Source organism: Narcine bancroftii, chromosome 11, assembly GCF_036971445.1.
Source record: "Narcine bancroftii isolate sNarBan1 chromosome 11, sNarBan1.hap1, whole genome shotgun sequence".
Lineage (NCBI taxonomy): Eukaryota > Metazoa > Chordata > Chondrichthyes > Torpediniformes > Narcinidae > Narcine > Narcine bancroftii.
The window spans coordinates 7,147,371-7,167,972 of NC_091479.1; the positions used below are offsets into that span (position 1 = coordinate 7,147,371).

The 20,602-nt window shown below is 43.5% G+C and overlaps 1 protein-coding gene across 3 annotated transcripts in view; it reads left to right on the plus strand.

The window, feature by feature from the left end:
- The window catches only part of crtc3 (CREB regulated transcription coactivator 3), an 80,280-nt gene continuing 59,678 nt past the window's right edge, over positions 1 to 20,602 (plus strand). For 2 of the 3 annotated variants that reach the window (XM_069902414.1, XM_069902416.1), the window contains exon 1: positions 1 to 310. In XM_069902414.1, coding sequence (XP_069758515.1) covers positions 92 to 310 — 219 coding nt within the window. In that variant the 5' untranslated portion in view covers positions 1 to 91. The remainder of the gene's footprint in view (positions 311 to 20,602) is intronic. The other variant, XM_069902415.1, reaches the window with a different exon arrangement.

Genomic DNA, 20,602 nt, shown 5'->3' on the forward strand with positions numbered 1-20,602 from the left:
CGCGGCCTCGGGGGGAGAGCGCGGGGGCCGCGGCGGGCGCGGAGCGGCGACGTCTGAGGGAAGGTCCGCGGGGCCGACCCGCCTCGGGCCGATGGCCGGCAGCCGCTGCAGCCCCGGGCCGGGCGCCGGCGGCTCGTCGGGGGGCTCGGCGTCGGCGTCCAGCCCCGGGCCCGGGCCCGGACCTTGCAGCGGCGCCTCGGCCGCCTCGAACCCCCGCAAGTTCAGCGAGAAGATCGCGCTGCACCACCAGAAACAGGCGGAGGAGACGGCCGCCTTCGAGGAGGTGATGAAGGACCTCAACGTGTCGCGGGTAAGAGGCCTCCGTCATCACGCGAGCGCCAGGCTTCGCGGCCTAGTCCCCGGGAGTCCAGCTGCTGCTCGGTGCTCGGTGGTCCAGTTGTATAAGACGATCGGGTTCTGGGCCCCCCCCCACCGACCCCCAACCCCCCCCACCGACCCCCAACCCCCCCCACCGACCCCCAACCCCCCCCCACCGACCCCCAACCCCCCCCACCGACCCCCAACCCCCCCCACCAAACACCCCCCCCACCGACCCCCCCACCCACCGACCCCTCACCCCCCCCACCGACCCCCAACCCCCCCCCACCGACCCCCAACCCCCCCCACCAAACACCCCCCCCACCGACCCCCCCCACCCACCGACCCCCCACCCCCCCCCACCGACCCCCAACCCCCCCCCACCGACCCCCAACCCCCCCCACCGACCCCCAACCCCCCACCGACCCCCAACCCCCCCCACCGACCCCCAACCCCCCCCACCGACCCCCAACCCCCCACCGACCCCCAACCCCCCACCGACCCCCCACCGACCCCCAACCCCCCACCGACCCCCAACCCCCCCCCCACCGACACCCCCCCACCGACCCCCAACCCCCCACCGACCCCCAACCCCTCCCACCGACCCCCAACCCCCCCCACCGACCCCCAACCCCCCACCGACCCCCAACCCCCCCCACCGACCCCCAACCCCCCCCACCGACCCCCAACCCCCCCCACCGACCCCCAACCCCCCCCACCGACCCCCAACCCCCCCCACCGACCCCCAACCCCCCCCCACCGACCCCCAACCCCCCCCACCGACCCCCAACCCCCCCCACCGACCCCCAACCCCCCCCACCGACCCCCAACCCCCCCCACCGACCCCCAACCCCCCCACCGACCCCCAACCCCCCACCGACCCCCAACCCCCCACCGACCCCCAACCCCCCACCGACACCCACACCCTCCCCACCCCTTCCCCACCGACCCCCACCTTCCCCACCAACCCCCAACCCCCCCCACCCTCCCCACCTTCCCCACCCTCCTCACCTTCCCCACCCTCCTCATCTTTCCCACCCTCCCCACCTTCCCCACCCCCCCCACCGACACCCCCACCCTCCCCACCGACACCCCCACCCTCCCCAATCCTTCCCCACCGACCACCTTCCCCACCGACCCCCAACCCCCCCCACCTTCCCCACCCCCCCCACCTTCCCCACCCCCCCCACCTTCCCCACCCCCCCCACCTTCCCCACCCCCCCCACCTTCCCCACCCCCCCCCCACCGACACCCCCACCCACCCCCTCCATCGACCCCCACCCACCCCCCACCGACCCCAGGAAGGACCAGAGGATGGGGGACATTCACCCACCGGGCTCCTATCCCACTGCGTGGCCGTCTCATCTGGAAGCCGGGGCTACAGAGAGACCGGCAGGAAAGACCACTGGCCCCACTCCGACGCCAAGGACCGTGGCACTGGGTGGTGGGGGGGGTCCTGACGTCCCCCCCCACCCCCCAACCGCCAACAGGCTCCTGAATCCCGATGGCTTAACCCGGGAGAAAGGCCGTCTTTCCCACGCGAGCACGGCGCAAGCGACAAGCAAGGGGGGGTGGGGGGATGGTCCGAGTAAACGTAGACAGGCTTTTCCCCACCGAACCAGGGAGCCCGGGTCGGAGGGGGAAACTTCTTCGCACAGAGAGTGGTGAATGGCGGCTCAGTGTTAACGTGGAAGAAGAATTTTAATAGATCGACGGACTGGGCGAGGGACCACGCATCGAAAATGCGGTTCGTCACGGATGAGAAGGGCCTGTTTCTGTGCTGTCATGCTCTATGACGATTCAATTCGCTATTTAAGGTTATTTTGACCATATTCAACAAATAGATGCACGTTTTCCCAGAGGGACTGACGAGATAAAAAGGTTCCGCAGACCTGACGATCTGTCGTGGGAGTGGGATCTCTCTCCGGCTCTTGAGGAGAAGAAACGCACGTGAAAGTAAACAAAATAAAACACAGAAGATTGCAGATTAAAGTAAACACACAGTTCTGGAGAAACCCAGGTCAAACAGTGTGCAGTTTATACAGCAAAGATTGGGTAACTGTTGAAGGGCTCGAGCCTGAAACATTGGTTATGTATCTTTATTCAGGTTTTATTATTGGTTGTACCTGAAGGTATAATGGATTTGTTAAGTGATATGTTAATGGTTTGCAACCTTTTTCATCCCACTCACGTAATCCTCTGCCATAGGTGCTCTAGGGTTAGTTAGGGATTACAAGGTGGGATGTGAGTGGGGGAAGAAAGGTTTAGAACCACTCTTCCTCTCCACAAGCTGCCACCAAATTCCCGATCCGATCAACACAGGACGGGCACATTTCTGTGGTGGTTCTGGGGTTTCCTGGATAGGATGGCATGGCATCGGATTACATAAGGTGATACATGAAGGGGATGACATTAAAATATTACTTTACAAATCCATTATACCTTCAGGTACAACCAACAATAATTCCTACTTTGTTAAATATGGTCAAAATAACGTTCGTAAGGAATTACTGAAGGTGGTAAGTGAGTGGGGGAAAAATAGTTGAGAACCATTGCGATTGGAACTCGCCTCTGGTGGACTTTCCAGCGTTGTCCTCTGACCGAGGACTGAGAACATCCATGCATCACCTGCAGTGACTTGGTTTAGGGCTGTGGTTCTCAACCTTTCTTCCCCATTCACCACTTTAAGTCGTCCCTTCCTAACCACAGAGCACCCTGGCCTCCTGTGCCTTGGGTGCTCTGTGGTTAGTCAAGGATTACATAAGGTGGCAAGTGAGTTGGGGGAAAAGGGGTTGAGAAGTGCTGCCTGGGGTCAGGACTGCAAAAAGTCTCAGCAACCACCAGTGAAGAAATTCCTCCTTTTTTTCTTTTCCTGAATAACTGTCCCGGAGCCGGAGAGAGATCCCACTCCCACGACAGATCGTCAGGTCTGTGGAACCTTTTTATCTCATCAGTCCCTCTGGGAAAACGTGCATCTATTTGGCTGTTGGCTTAATGCCTCTTGTGGAATTTGGACATAGCTATAGGGACCACAAATTGCAAGTTCATTTTAAATAAAAGTGCAATGCTGGAGAACTTATAGGAGCAAAGATAAAAATAACTAACCAATGTTTCAGGCTCGAGCCCTTCAACAGTTACCCAATCTTTGCTCTATAAACCGTACACTGTTTGACCTGGGTTTCTCCAGAACTGTGTGTTTACTTTAATCTGCAATCTTCTGTGTTTTATTTTGTTTACTTTCACGTGCGTTGAGGTGCACTGAAGTTTTTCATGCTTCCCACCAAGTTAACCCAGATGTACGTACGGCAAGTAAAACACAGTGTTGAGTTACAGAGAGAGAGATCAGTTCTAACAGCATGGGTCAACCTCATTTTTCTAATGTGGACTGAGCAGAAACAACAATCATGGAGTTTGGGGACGTTGTCAAGATTGGCAGTGGTGTGGAAGAATCTTCACAGAATCACAAGATACAGGAGCAGAATTAGGCCTCACGTCTGCTCTACTATTCTTTCACAAGCTGATCCATCTTCCACTCTGGCTTTCTCCCCATAACCTTTGGTGCCCTCACTAATCAAATACCTATCAATCTCTGCCCTAAATACACCCAACAACTTCACTTCCACAGCTGCCTGTGGCAACAAGCTCCACAGACTCACAACCCTCTGGCTAAAGAAATTTTTCTGCATCTCTGTTTTAAATTGATGTCCTTTTATCCTGAAGTTTTGCCCTCTTGTCTGAGACTCTCTCCACTACCATGGCAAGCGTCCTTTCCACTTCTAGGTCTGGAAGATATCAAGGAACTGGTTTTGTGGGAACAATCGTGGCAAATGGAGTGCATTCCAGAGGTGATTAGCCCCACGGGTGCAGTGCTGCTGGAGCTCACCAGAAAGGAGCTCCGGCACTTCAAGGGGCCACTCCAGCACCTCCTTGTCGCTGTTTCTTGTGAGCTCCGGCACCTAAAAAATTAGCGCTGCACCCTTAACCTACCCCGATAAAGTCACAGAGTTGTACACCACAGAAGTAGGACTTTTGGCCCAGCTTGTTCATGCTGATAAATTACCCAATCTGAACTAGTCCTGTTCGTCTTTGCTTGGCCCATGTTTTTCCAATTCTTTCCTGTTCATTTAACTGTCCAAATGTCTTTTTAAAACTCTTAATTGTACCCACTTGCTTTTTCTCTGGCAGCTTGTTCCAAATACACACCATCTCTGCATGCAGAAGCTGCCCCTCAGGCACCATTTAAATCTTTTCCCTCACCTCCACCTTCTGGTTTTGAACTCTCCCTCCCTGAGGAACAGACAGTGATTCATTCACCTTGTCCATGCCCCTTCCGACCACCTCTTGCACTCCAGGGGGGAAAAGTGCCCCAGCCTCTCCTTGGAATTCAAGTCCTTCAATTCAGGCAACATCTTTGAGGATTATTTTAAGATGGAGTGGTTCAGATAGAAATGGAATCAAAATTTATTGTCGTGAACCTGTCAAGAAATTTGTTGTTTTCAAGGTGCAAATATTGCTGTCAATTATATTTAAAAATAAATATATTTGTACAAAAGAAATGAAAGTGAGGGAGTGTCTGTGGTCCATGTAGAAATCTGGTGGCAGAGGGGAAGAAGCTGTTTTTGTGCCGCTGAGTGCTTGTCTTCAGGCTCCTGTGCCTCTTACCCGATGGTAGCAGCGTGAAGAGGGCCTGGCCTGGGTGGTGGGTCCTTGAGGATAGACGCTGCTTTATTAAGACACCGAATCTTGTAGAAGCCCTTGATGAAGTGAAGACTGGTGCCCGTGATGTTGCAGGCTGAGTTAACACCTTTCTGTCGCCTTTTCCTGTCCTGAGCGTTGGTACCTCCATACCAGACAGTGGCTCATGGTTTGTACCTCTTCCACGCAGGAATAATCCATATCGTGCTACTCGCCTACTTGTCCATCTCTCGTTTGAATGCTGGTATTGAGTTGATCCCCACTTGTATCTCTGGCAGTGCCTTCTTGATTTGTTTGCACCTTATCTCTGTTGCCTTGACCTCAATCCCAAAACAATGGGAGCCCTTTCTCTCAGTCCACTGTCTGTAACCTTCCATGATCTTCAATGTCTTCAAATTTCTTTGTAGCCTCCAGAAGGAGAGCAATCTCAACTTTTCCTCTTTCCACGTAACTGGTGTTTTTCTTTTTCATAAATCCCTTTTGCACTCTCTTAAAAGCCTTCATTTTTCTCAAACCAAAACAAACTACTGCAGTTGAGGACAAAATTGTGTTCAGGAGAAGTGCTTCATGATTTGCGAGGGTCTTCTGTAACAGCCCGCGCACGCAGACGCGGACTGGCCCACAAAATAGCCAATAATGCAGCAACCGTACGGACCTCGTTGGCCCACTGTATAACAGATGTGATTGCACAAGAGATTCCCAGGAATTTTGGCACTTTTGGAGAATAAGAGTGATGAGAAAAGAGTTTATTTGCTGGTTTGTGTATTTTAAGGTAGCAAAGTCAAGAAGAATCATTTGAGGTGAATGAAATGAAATGAGCCCTTGTGTCTGGTTAGGTTGACTGGAACTGAGGTGTCAGTCGTTGGGACAGTGTAGCGATGCCGTGATCTGAGGGGATGAATTGAGCTGAGCACAATCCTTTATTGTCTGTATGCAGGTGCTGTCTGATCTGCTCAGTTTTTCCATCTATGCTAATTGCTTCTGACATAACATAATACAGCCATATGACCACAGTTTAATTGCTGTTAGTTGTCCAAAGGTGTCTCCAGTAAAACCCCTGGAATCCGGGACTCAAACAACTGGCAAAAAAACCACGAGGAAAATAAATAAAAAATTAAAATGAATAATATTAAAATAATAGGTAAAATATGCAAGTTTAAAGTGTAAATGTTCTCTGAAGTAACACACAGGGGCAAATATTCAGCCAGTGGAGTTTTTGCTCGTAACAGGTGTTTGAATGAAGTTGTGTGAAACAGCAATGGCGTCGACCGGGATGAAGAACCTGTGGCTGCCGCTCTCTGTTTGGGCAACTCTCTTAGTGTCTCCTTATCCCTGCTTCGTAAGAGTTGCCCCCGGTCAGTGGCTTTATCTGTAAGCTTGGGGGGGTGGAATTAATGTTATTGTTTGTCTTTCGGGCTGCTCCATGGAGGGGGAGGAACCTACAGCAACAGTTAAATGTTTTCAAAGAATATGACTGAAAATCAAGTAAACTGCTTTAAGGTTTATTTATTCATGCAAGTGAAGTTTGTTCAGTGTAAGTACAGTGTAGTATTTTTTGTCTTTTAAACTGTTTACTCTTAATGCAGGTGTATAGGTCAGGCAACCAATTGGAAAATGCACTTACCTGGCATCTACCGATCCCCGGTGCTGGATACCAGGGGTTTTGCTGTATTTTTATTTGATGGAGAATATTTGCGTGTGATGGCAAGGATGCAGATCTGGATGGGTGGCTGAGCTGCTGAATAAGATCTTTGGGGTCAGCTCCAAGCATCAAAGAGCTAAAAACAACCCTCAGCTTTTATTTGCTGCACGAGGCTCGTCAACTTGAATTGACTGTGGTCTACCAAGGAATCGCTCACCTGTAACCAAACTAAATTGGGATGATGGTCGATGAAGATTCCAGACTCTGGTTCTCTGAGCTCATTTGCATGCAAGTGTTCTTCACTGAACTCTGGGTTCTTGTCACTGAAGAAGATGGGTTTGAAAGGTTCTACTTTGGCGCTCGTGAAGCCCGTTTTGACAAACGGGCTAATTTTGAGGCAGGGTTTTTTGACATTCCAACAACTGATCGAGTCCAGGCCAGACAAAGAGCAGTGTCGGTGTGTGTCATAGAATAGTATTGTAGATGCTTACCTGTGGTAATCTTTCCCTGTGACAGCCTGCGAAAGACAATGTTACAGGGCCCACTGTCTGTCGTGTGGATGAGACTCCCCAAAGGAGCTGAGTGAAGTTGTGTTTTCAGTGCTGGGGAAATCGTTGAACATTAAAATTCACTCATGCCACCAGTGGAGGATTTTGTGGAGATGCCTTCGTGGTTATATCTCCAGTTCCTTGAAGTGGTGCTGAAGTTGATCCAATTTTCAGAAGTAGATTGGAGAGCTGGATAAACCATGAGATTTGAGCCACACTTGGCATAATGCTGTGTATCTAAATTTAATTTTTAAAATATTAAAATTGAAGGGGTTAGAAGTATTTATAACCATATAACCACTTACACCACAGAACAGGCCAGTTCGGCCCTACTAGTCCATGCCGTAGCAAATCCCCACCCTCCTCGTCCCACCGACCAGCACCCGGTCCATACCCCTCTAGTCCCCTCCTATCCATGTAACGATCCAGTCTTTCCTTAAATGTAACCAATGATCCCGCCTCGACCACGTCTGCCGGAAGCTCCTTCCACATCCCCAAAAGAGGGATCTATAAAATTAAAATCAAGGAACAAAAATAAAATGGTCAGAAGCAAAAATAGGAAGGTTTGGGTGGGAAATGGCCCTAAAGAGATGGGTGAATACTAAAGATACCTTTATTGTTTTGCTTTGCTTATTCCCAAAGAGATACGACAGGTGGACAGCACATTGAATGATGAAATGGGTGCATGTTCAATAGAGAATGTAGATTTATTAGCTAAACATTGTCCCTGTTCTGGATGGACTGCATTTTTTTTTAATTTTAAAAGAATCCTGAGAGGAAAGAACAGGCAAGACCATACATTTGATAAAGTGAGATCAAGTTTTTGTGCCAGATTGCAAGTGAAAAGCCTGCACGCCGTGGGTGGAACTTATCCAGGAAACTATGGATCAGTCAGTTTAACATTGGAGATGGAATAGATGATGAAATATCAATCAAAGGTGAAAATAAGATATTGAGAAATGAACAGGAGATGAGAAATAAGGAGAAAAATTATAAACAGTCAATGGAGATCTCCACAGTGAAGGTCTTGCTTGAAGAGGTAACACCAAGACTGGACGTGGGGAACACAATAGATTTAATGTATCCAGATTCTCAAAAGGTCTTTGATAACATCCTGCATTAATGGAATAATGAGCATGTTGAGAGAGTGTGGAGTCAGCGGAAATGGCACAATGAGCTGCAGGCAGGAAAAGTATGATACAGAGCAGCTATCGACTGTTGAAGAGGGTGGGTGGGTGGTGCTGTTCCATGAGAGTTTGTACATATTGAGCAGAAGAAGAGGGAGATCACGTTGTTTGTAAAGTGTTGGACGGACAAAGGGATCTCAGAATACAAATGCACCAACACTTAAAAAGTTCTGCTTCTGATGAGCAAATCTATTTTTTTTTTAAAAGAGCAAAATCGAGCACCAAGCTCGAGAAGAAAGTTGCAACAAACCAATCTTGGTCAGATCACACTTCGCCTTCCTTTGAAAGATCCTGTTGATGTATCTTCAGATTGTTGGGAGAGATTGCTAAGGAGAATCACACGGATGGAACCAAAGATTCTGAGCTGCTTCTCCGAAAAGAATGAACAGACTGGATCAGTCCAATCCTGAGAAAAGAGGATTCACGAGTGACCTAATGAATTGAATTGTTTTATAGTCATGTGTTCCAATATAGAGTGACAAGCTCTGATTTGTTATTCGGGAGAGAGACTGTCAAGAGGGGCGCCCATTAAAATGGGGATACAGAGGAACTTCTTTCACCAGGGAGTGGTAAACCTCTGAAATTTGCTACCCTGGGCGGCTGTGGAGGCCAAGTTGTTGCGTGTATTTAAGGCAGAGATTGGTGCGTATTTGAATAGTCGGGGTGTCAAATATTATGGGGAAAAGGCAGGGAAGTTGGGCTGAGTGAGAGAATGGAATGGCTGAGTAGAATTGACAGGTCGAATGGCCTAGTTCTGCTCCTTTATCTCATAGTATCCTATCTCAGAAAGTCAACTCAAATAAATAAGGCGACGGTTTGTGGTGTAGCGCGACAGGTCAAATCGTGCAGGGTACAGAAAAAAGTGCAATTGAAACAGTGCAATGCCTTGATCTTTTGTCAGTGTGAGATCCACTTAAGAGTCTGAAAACAGGAAAGGTATTATCCTTGAATCTGGAGGTTAATGCTTGTAGGCACGTGGTGCTTGTGCCTAACCAAGGGGGATGGGGAAGATAAAAGGTATGGTCGGGGTTTGGAGATGTCTGAAAAACGGTACATGATTTGAAAGTGCTTTTTTTGTGATCAGCTGCCCACTGTCCAGAAAAAAAACCTAAAAATGTTCAGGAAGCAAAATATTCGTTGTTCAGTGTTAGAACATTTATATTTAAACAATGTTTACATATGTCTCTTAAAATGTTGGTTTTGAATTGCTGTCCCGAAAGCATGATCCCACAATCAGCCATAGGCAGGTTAACCATCAGTACCAAACCTTTCTGGGTCTAAACAGGATTTTCTGGAACCTCAGTTCCTCTCTGTGAACCTTACTGCTTGGCCTTGTAACATGCACTGATCTCAGAAGCTAAGCAGGGTCAGGCCTGGTCAGTCCTTGGTGGGGAGACTGCCAAGGAACACCAGATGCTGTAGGTTTCTGTGAGGGACGCTGGACGAAAGTTAAAGAATTTCATACATGTTACATTCTGAACGTAGTATTGTGTGACAATAATGGAACCTTTTTACATTTTTTATCAAGCACCCATCCCTGTTTTTCTCATACCCAGGCACTGCATGTACCTGCATTGGTTTATGGTTCCCATGCACTAACCTATTAAATGCAAATCCCTCTATAGATTTGCTCGTGCGCTCTATCTCTCTCCAACTCCTCCTTCTCCAAACCATTTCAGCTTTTTAACTTCCCTCCTCATTTCAGGCACTCCTTAAAACCAACCTTTTGATGACTTGTGTTTCTCTTTTCATCTCAATGTCTACCTTTGTCTTCACTTAAGTCTATTTTTTGGCTACATTCCTGTGAAGCGCTCTGGGGGAAATTTGATTGCATTAAATGTGAGCTATTAATGCCTGTGGTGATATGTGGGAGGATTGGAATAAAGAGTTTGTTTCTTGGGTTTCAAAACTGATGCTGTATTCAACTTGACAAGCCATATGTCAACTTAATTTTTTTTTTTAAATCAGTGCATCTATCTGCATTTCTGTATATTTTATTCAGACTTGAGCCCTCATGGATTTTGTAATCTCAACCAGCTGCAGGTACCACAACATTTTTTGTGCTGTGTAACCAGGTTTCATAAACTCTGACAAATTGAGAGCACCTGAAACGCAAATGCCTGTCCTGCCCGGGAGGGCACTCTCCATGATGATGCTAAGACAAGGGATTCTTCTGACTGCTTGCGGCTGGGAGACAGTGGGACGCAGTTTGAGAGGGAGAGTTGGAGAGAAAAGTTGATAGGGGTAGGTAAAGAAGAAATGGAACAAGAGAAGGGAGGGAGTTACCTGAAACAAGGACCATCGCATTCGAATTTCATGTCAGGTGAATTTTTTTTTCAACCTGTGAGATCAGTTTGGCTCTGAAAAAATCTCAGATGAACTGAGTATTTCGGATATCCTCATTTATCCGAAAATTTTCTGAGGCGAACAGACATCACTTCTGGGTCCAAAAAAATTTCAGATAAATGAGGATTCCAGATAAATGAGGATGTTGGATCATCTGATTTCAGATAATCGCAATTGGGGAACAGAAGAAACTGTCAACAGAGTGGCAGCAAGAGAGTTTGAAGTTGGGTTACCCGGTTTGCTTAAAAAAAAACATATAACGGCCATGTAATATGCGTAAAAGTATGGTAATAAACCTTGTTACCTTCTGGAGTCTTCTGTGTTTCTAGCCAGTCGGATTCCCAAACCAGGCTGCGAAGCAACCTGTTGAGGTTTTGAGTTTGAAGGCATATTCCTAACAAGCACAGTAAACGCTGGAGGAACTCAGCCAGTCTCGCAGGGTCCAGAGGAGGTCAAGATGAATTACCAATGTTTTGGGCCTGAGCCCTTCTTCAAGCAGGTAGGCGTCTGAACAAAGACTGTGCCAGCTACTCTTTCATACTCAGTGTGATCATGGACTACTTCCTGAACACCAGTAAGAAATCCTTTGGACCAACCCTGGAAAGAATTGTCTTGAAGCATCTCTGAAAATCAATTCTCCATTACATTGGAATGGCTCTTAGTTGCCATTACTACAGAAAGAGTTCAATCATTTCCATTCTCTTGTGGTTCAGGCACTTGCTGTGATTTCAGACAAAGGGGTCCCATGATCTGCATTTCAGATGAGCATAGCTTAGAACTCTGGACAAAAGGAGCACCAGCGACAAACGTCCACAAACGACTTCAGGACTAATAGAAGGGGAGGCCCTTTGGTTCACTGTCTGCACCAGCTAGTAGAAAGAGCTTCCAGCAAGGCCTGCTTGCTCCCCCTTCCTATATATCCTTCTGTATTGCTTAAAGTACCTGTTAATTCTCTCACTTCTTTAAAAAGGCAGCGCTGGCTGGTGGTGGGGACCCCCAGAGTGCAGACAGCAAACCCCGCAGGTTCCAACTACTCAGACCGACTGCCATGGGCTCCGGACAGGCTTTAAGTGGCCCGTTAAAGGAGCTAACGGTGGTTCATTTTCAATCCTGCAACCGTGATGTCTGGGCCCAAGATGGCGGCGCCTACGATTGGCAGTGGTCACGAAGGGTTGAGGGCTCCAGGGAAGCAGAGGACTGGCGCAGGCAATGAAAACGGGGAGACCATCCCCTGATTGAGAAGGAGAAGCAGAGGAGACGACCCATGGTACGGTGACCAGGGTGGCAGACCAATGAGGAACTCTGGAGCTGAGGAACACACAGGCCATTGGTGACCTGAGACGAGGAAACCACGCAGGCTGCGGGCTGTTGCCAACTGCAGTCAAGGGACTCACGCCAAGGCTGCGAGTGCTGGGGACTGGCTCGAAACTGGCTGAAGGGGTACTAAATATCAGAACTGAGAGGGTGTGGAGACTCCCTGAGTGTATTGGAGGTGCGCATCTGGATCTCGGATGGTTCAGACTGAAGGCTGGAGTGAAGCCATGGCCATTCAGTAACTGTGGGAAACTACCTTTTGCTTTTTCCCTGGCTGCAAGGGACGCTTGGCAGTTTCCTGCTGATGGCGAATCTTTGTCTGCCTTATGGGAGATTGAAGGAAATTTTGTGTAATACCACATTTTCTGTTTTATTACATGACAACATAATAATAATCTTTTTTTTTTTAATTTTTTATTTTTCACACCATAAATCACAATAGCCATGATATACACTTTTTCTTTTTCACACATTTACAGTGACTTTTTCTCCCCCCCCCTCCCTCCTCCCAAGCCACCCCCCCACCCCCCCCCTCTCATCCATTTTAGGTATACAATCTAGGTTGCATTAATTCAGTCAGACAATGTTGTCATTCAACAAAAATACACCAGAAATTCTACAGAGTCCATTCTTTTCTTTCCTTCTCCTTCCATCAACTTAGGTAATGTTTGTCCCCGGTAGGTTTTCGCTATTGTATTTAATGTAAGGCTCCCATACTTGTTCGAATATTTCAATATTATTTCTTAAACTATATGTTATTTTTTCTAATGGAATACATTTATTCATTTCTATATACCATTGTTGTATTTTCAAATTATCTTCCAATTTCCAGGTTTACATAATACATTTTTTTGCTACGGCTAGGGCTATCTTAACAAATCTTTTTTGTGCATCTTCCAAGTCAATTCCAAATTCTTTATTTTTTATGTTACTTAGGAGAAAGATCTCTGGATTCTTTGGTATATTGTTTTCTGTTATTTTATTTAATATCTGATTGAGATCATCCCAAAATTTTTCTACTCTCTCACATGTCCAGATTGCATGAATTGTTGTTCCCCTTTCTTTTTTACATCGAAAACATCTATCAGATACTGTTGGGTCCCATTTATTTAACTTTTGAGGTGTAATGTATAGTCTGTGTAACCAATTATATTGTATCATACGCAGCCTCGTATTTATTGTATTTCTCATCGTTCCAGAACATAATTTCTCCCATGTTTCCTTTTTTATCTTTATATTTAAATCTTGTTCCCATTTTTGTTTAGTTTTACCATTTGCTTCCTCCTTCTCCTTTTCTTGCAGTTTAATATACATATTAGTTATAAATCTTTTGATTAACATTGTATCTGTAATCACATATTCAAGGTTACTTCCCTCTGGTAAACTCAAATTGCTTCCTAATTTATCTTTCAAGTAGGATCTCAGTTGGTAATATGCCAGCGCTGTATCTCCAGTTATATTGTACTTATCTCTCATTTGTTCAAAGGATAAGAATCTACTTCCTGAAAAACAATTTTCTATTCTTTTAATCCTTTTTTTTCCCATTTTCTAAAGGAAAGGTTGTCTATTGTAAAAGGGAGTAGCTTATTTTGTGTCAATATTAGCTTTGGTAATTGATAATTTGTTTTATTTCTTTCTACATGAATCTTCTTCCATATATTGAGGAGATGGTGTAATACTGGAGAAGTTCTATGTTGTACCAATTTTTCGTCCCATTTATATAATATGTGTTCAGGTATCTTTTCCCCTATTTTATCTAATTCTAATCTCGTCCAGTCTGGTTTTTCCCTTGTTTGATAAAAATCTGATAGGTACCTTAATTGTGCGGCTCTATAATAATTTTTGAAGTTTGGCAATTGTAAGCCTCCTTGTTTATACCATTCTGTTAATTTATCTAGTGCTATCCTCGGTTTCCCCCCTCTCCATAAAAATTTCCTTATTATTTTCTTTAACTCTTTGAAGAATTTTTCTGTCAGTTGTATTGGCAATGCCTGAAATAAGTATAGTATCCTTGGAAAAATGTTCATTTTAATACAGTTTATCCTTCCTATCAGTGTTAGTGGTAGCTCTTTCCAATGCTCTAAATCGTCCTGTAATTTTTTCATTAGTGGATTGTAATTGAGTTTATATAATTGGCCTAGATTTTTGTTTATTTGTACACCTAGGTATCTTATTGCCTGCATTTGCCATCTGAATGGGGATTCCTTCTTAAATTTTGAGAAATCCGCGTTATTCATAGGCATTGCTTCACTTTTATTTACGTTTATCTTGTATCCCGACACTTCTCCATATTCCTTCAATTTCTTATATAGTTCTTTTATTGATAGTTCTGGTTCTGTTAAGTACACTATCACATCATCCGCAAATAGACTGATTTTATATTCCCTGTCTTTTATTTTTATTCCTTTTATATTATTATCTATTCTTATCGATTCTGCTAGTGGTTCTATAGCTAGCGCAAACAATAATGGTGATAGTGGGCATCCCTGCCGCGTTGACCTGCTTAAGTTAAATTGCTTTGATACATGTCCATTTACTGTCACTTTCGCTAACGGTCCCTTATATAATGCTTTAATCCAATTAATATACTTCTCCGGTAAACTGAATTTTTGCAGTACTTTGAACAAGTAATTCCATTCTACTCTGTCGAAGGCCTTCTCTGCGTCTAAAGCAACTGCTACTGCAGGTGCTTTATTTCCTTCTACTGCATGAATTAAGTTAATAAATTTACAAATATTGTCTGTTGTGCGTCTTTTTTTGATAAATCCAGTTTGGTGTAAATTTACCATTTTCGGTACCTGTTCTGCTAATCTGTTTGCTAATAGTTTAGCTATTATCTTATAATCTGTGTTTAGCAGAGATATTGGTCTATATGACGCTGGTGAGAGTGGATCTTTCCCTTGTTTTAGTATCACTGTAATTATTGCTGTTTTACATGAATCTGGTAAGTTTTGTGTCTCATCAATCTGGTTGATTACATCCAGGAGGGGAGGTATTAATAGTTCTTTAAATGTTTTGTAGAATTCTATTGGGAGTCCATCCTCTCCTGGTGAATTATTATTTGGTAATTTTTTTATTATCTCTTGTATTTCTACTGTTCCAAATGGTTCTGTTAATTTATTTTGTTCCTCTATTTGTAGTTTTGGTAGTTCAATTTTAGTCAAAAATTCATCTATTTTCCCTTCTTTCCCTTCGTTTTCAGTTCGGTGTAATTGTTCATAGAATTCTCTGAAGTTTTCCTTAATTTCTTTTGGATTATATGTAATTTGTTTGTCTTTTTTCCTTGTTGCCAATACCATTTTCTTAGTTTGCTCTGTCTTAAGCTGCCATGCTAAGATTTTATGTGTTTTTTCACCTAGTTCATAATATTTCTGTTTTGTCTTCATTATATTCTTCTCCACCTTATATGTTTGTAATGTTTAATATTTTATTTTTTTATCCGCCAATTCTCTTCTTTTGGTTGTATCTTCCTTTATTGCTAATTTTTTTTCTATGTTTACTATTTCCCTTTCCAACTGCTCTGTTTCCTGATTATAGTCCTTCTTCATCTTGGTTGCATAACTTATTATTTGTCCTCTAATGAATGCTTTCATTGCGTCCCATAGTATAAACTTATCTTCCACTGATTCCGTATTTACTTCAAAGTACATTTTTAATTGGTTTTCAATAAATTCTCTAAAATCCTGTCTTTTAAGTAGCATGGGGTTTAATCTCCATCTATACATTCTTGGAGGGATGTCCTCTAGCTTTACTGTCAGTATTAAGGGTGAATGGTCCGATAGCATTCTCGCTTTATATTCTGTTTTTCTTACTCTATCCTGCATACTAGCTGATAACAAAAATAGGTCTATTCTTGAGTATGTTTTATGTCTAGTCGAGTAGTATGAGTATTCCTTTTCTTTTGGGTTTTGTTTCCTCCATATGTCCACAAGTTTCATTTCTTGCATTGATTTAATTATAAATTTGGTTACTTTGTTCTACCTGTTAATTTTTTTCCCCGTTTTATCCATATTTGGATCCAAATTCAGATTGAAATCCCCTCCTATTAGTATGTTCCCTTGCGTATTAGCTACCTTCAAAAAGATATCTTGCATAAACTTTTGATCTTCTTCGTTAGGTGAATATATATTAAGTAGATTCCAAAGCTCCGAATATATCTGACATTTTATCATAACATATCTCCCTGCTGGATCTATTATTTCCTCTTCTATTTTAAATGGCACATTTTTACTAATTAATATAGCCACTCCTTTTGCTTTTGAATTATACGATGCTGCTGTTACATGTCCTACCCAATCTCTCTTTAATTTCTTCTGCTCCAATTCAGTTAAGTGTGTTTCCTGGACAAATGCTATATCTATTTTTTCCTTTTTCAGTAAATTTAGTAGTTTCTTCCTTTTAATTTGGTTATGTATTCCATTAATATTTAAAGTCATATAGTTCAGCATAGCCATTTTATATTTTGTTTATCTTCTCTTTCCGTTTTTCCATCATTACCTTTCCTCCTTTTCCATTTCTGTTTTCTTATTTTCAACTCTTTACCAGACAACATTCCTACAACATCCAACATTTTCCTTATTCTCCTATTTCTATCTTCTTTATCCCCAATCTCCCCTTCCCCTCCTGAGTTGTCCTTTATCCCTTGTCGGACAACCACATCTCCCCTCTCCATTTGGATTTGCGAATCCACTCGCAAGCGTCAACTGATTTTGCAGTGACCGCTCTTTTCCCCCACCCAGCCCCCCCCAGAAAAGATTTTACTTTTCATATGTCACAAAGGTCACTCTTTTAATTCCCTCCTTATTCTCTCTATTCCATTACCTTCCCTTAATAATTCTTGTCTATACTATCTATGTTTTCCTCTAATTACAGATACTTTCACGTATGCCCATCGTGGTCATTTTTACCCTCATTACCTGTCTTCATCCCTCAGTCTATTTTTGTCTTTACCCACATACTTATCAATCGTGATCATTTTTACTCTCATTACCCGTCTTCATCCCTCAGTCTATTTTTGTAATTGTTCTGCAAATTTTCGTGCTTCTTCTGGATCCGAGAACAGACTGTTTTGTTGTCCTGGAATAAATATTTTCAATACCGCAGGATGCTTCAGTGTAAATTTATACCCTTTCTTCCATAAAATCGCCTTTGATGTATTGAACTCTTTTCTCTTCTTTAGGAGTTCAAAACTTATATCTGGATAAATGAAGATTTTTTGCCCTTTATACTCCAGTGGTTTGTTGCCCTCTCTTACTTTTTCCATTGTCTTCTCCAGTACCTTTTCTCTTGTAGTATATCTTAGGAATTTTACTACAATAGATCTTGGTTTTTGTTGTGGTTGTGGTTTAGGGGCCAATGCTCTATGTGCCCTTTCTATTTCCATTTCTTGCTGTAGTTCTGGACATCCTAGGGTCTTAGGGATCCACTCTTTTATAAACTCCCTCATATTCTTGCCTTCTTCATCTTCCTTAAGGCCCACTATCTTTATGTTATTTCTTCTGTTATAATTTTCCATTATATCTATTTTTTGAGCTAGTAGTTCTTGTGTCTCTTTAGTTTTTTTATTAGATTCCTCCAATTTCTTTTTTAAGTTTTCTACCTCCATTTCTGCTGCTACTGCCCGCTCTTCCATCTTGTCCATTTTTTTCCCCATTTCTGTTAAGGTCATATCTATTTTATTCACTTTCTCTTCTGTGTTGTTTATTCTTCTTCTTAAATCATTGAATTCCTGTGTTTGCCATTCTTTAAATGACTCCATGTATCCTCTAACAAGAGCAGGTATATCCTTTACCTTGCCTTTCCCTTCTTCTATTTCACTGTATTCTTCCTCTTCTTCTTCCTCTGGGTTGACCATCTGTTGTTTCTTTGTTGCCCTTTCCTCCTCTTCTTGTTTCTATTGTCTTCTGTGGTCTCCTCTTGCTGCAGGTGTTCTGCAGCTGTCGTTGCCGGCTGTGGAGATCGACTCCCCAGCTGGTCCCCCCTCCCGTCGGTGTGTTTTTTTTCATGCGCGGTTGCGCACTTTTACTCGGCTCTGTGAGCCATTGATGTAGTTCTTTTTCTACCGACCTGAGGTAGTGGGCTCCTCTCTCCACAGCGGGCCTCTTCGGACAGGTAAGGCCTTCACCTTTTTCCTCCGTTGTCTTCTCTTCCTCTCTTCTTACCGTTGATTTTGATTTTTCTTCTTTTGTCTCCATCTTCTTTCCACCTTTATACTCATTTTTCTTTAACTTGTATTTCTGTGCCTTTGTATTTTCTCTTGTTTTTCCCGACTTTTCTGGAGAGGGCTGGAGTTCACCGTCCGGCCACTACTCCATCACGTGACTCCTCAACAACATAATAATAATCTTGAATAAAATTTGAGTACAGTCTTCCCACCAAAACTCACTATGAGCAAAATTGGGTCACCTCTGGTACTTAGACCAATTACCTTAAAGCTGAGCCTGCTGCTGCTCAGCCATCCAAACAAGACCTCCTCCTCTCAAATCTCTTGGCCTTCCCTGTTTCAAGATAAACCATCTTTGCTTTTCCACTGTCCGAGTAATGGTGATAACTCATCCTGCAGCTGTGTGACGAGATTTCTTCTCTGTGAACTTTTGCCTTTTGTCTGAAATGTTGTTCCCAGAAGTGAACACATCTCAGACTGAAGTTCCCACAGGGTTTAGTCTCCGCTCCAGCCTCAGAAGAGCTCTGGGAATCCTTCTCCACTGTGAGAATAAACCAGATTCTACCTATAAATTGGCCATTCAATAAAATGGTTCAAGAAGCTGTCTTTGCCAGTCACACTGGACCACCATTAACCGGTTCTCTGCATCCTTTCACACTCACCACTAGGCACCCCTGGGAGAGGGGTGCCTATCCTCCACCGGTGAGTGATACTTTGAGCGATGGCAGACCTGCCCACCCAAAATTTCACACAGCAGAGAAACCCCCTCCATGAGTGGTCCATGCATACAGCCTTTTCTCTGCCACACGGAATTCTGGGAGAGTAGGTCCGCCTTGTTTCTTTCTCCCTCTCTCTCTCCAATTTTCCCACGGTCTCTCTAAATTGTTCGCCAGTGTTTTATTGCCACTACCACTTCCCACAGTTTATAAGTTTATAAAGGTTTATATTGGTCGGCACAACAGGGACTGAAGGGCTCATCCTGTACTGTACATAATGCTTAATTATTTTATAATTAGGCATGATTAATTTTGTTTAAAGACAAGATCATGATACATTGATCACGATTTAGTAAATTGAATACAAAATTTATGCCTTCTTATGCCTTCTTTTCAATCTTTTGTTTCCTGGACTTGTATCCGATGGAGTTTAGAAGGATGAGGGGGGGACATGATTTTTTTTTTTTTTTTTTTTTTTTTTTTTTTTAATTTTTTATTTTTCACACCATAAATCACAATAGCCATGATATACACTTTTTCTTTTCCACACATTTACAGTGACTTTTTCTCCCTCCCCCCTCCCTCCTCCCAAGCCACCCCCCCATCCCTCCCCCCTCTCATCCATTTTAGTTATACAATCTAGGTTGCATTATTTCAGTTAGACAATGTTGTCATTCAACAAAAATACACCAGAAATTCTACTGAGTCCATTTTTTTTCTTCTCTTCTCCTTCCATCAACTTAGGTAATGTTTGTTCCCGGTAGGTTTTCGCTATTGTATTTAATGTAAGGCTCCCATACTTGTTCGAATATTTCAATATTATTTCTTAAACTATATGTTATTTTTTCTAATGGAATACATTTATTCATTTCTATATACCATTGTTGTATTTTCAAATTATCTTCCAATTTCCAGGTTGACATAATACATTTTTTTGCTACAGCTAGGGCTATCTTAACAAATCTTTTTTGTGCATCCTCCAAGTCAATTCCAAATTCTTTATTTTTTATGTTACTTAGGAGAAAGATCTCTGGATTCTTTGGTATATTGTTTTCTGTTATTTTATTTAATATCTGATTGAGATCATCCCAAAATTTTTCTACTCTCTCACATGTCCAGATTGCATGAATTGTTGTTCCCCTTTCTTTTTTACATCGAAAACATCTATCAGATACTGTTGGGTCCCATTTATTTAACTTTTGCGGTGTAATGTATAGTCTGTGTAACCAATTATATTGTATCATACGCAGCCTCGTATTTATTGTATTTCTCATCGTTCCAGAGCATAACTTCTCCCATGTTTCCTTTTTTATCTTTATATTTAAATCTTGTTCCCATTTTTGTTTAGTTTTACCATTTGTTTCCTCATTTTCCTTTTCTTGCAGTTTAATATACATATTTTTTATAAATCTTTTGATTAACATTGTATCTGTAATCACATATTCAAGGTTACTTCCCTCTGGTAAACTCAAGTTGCTTCCTAATTTATCTTTCAAGTAGGATCTCAGTTGGTAATATGCCAGCGCTGTATCTCCCGTTATATTGTACTTATCTCTCATTTGTTCAAAGGATAAGAATCTATTTCCTGAAAAACAATTTTCTATTCTTTTAATCCCTTTTTTTTCCCATTTTCTAAAGGCAAGGTTGTCTATTGTAAAAGGGAGTAGCTTATT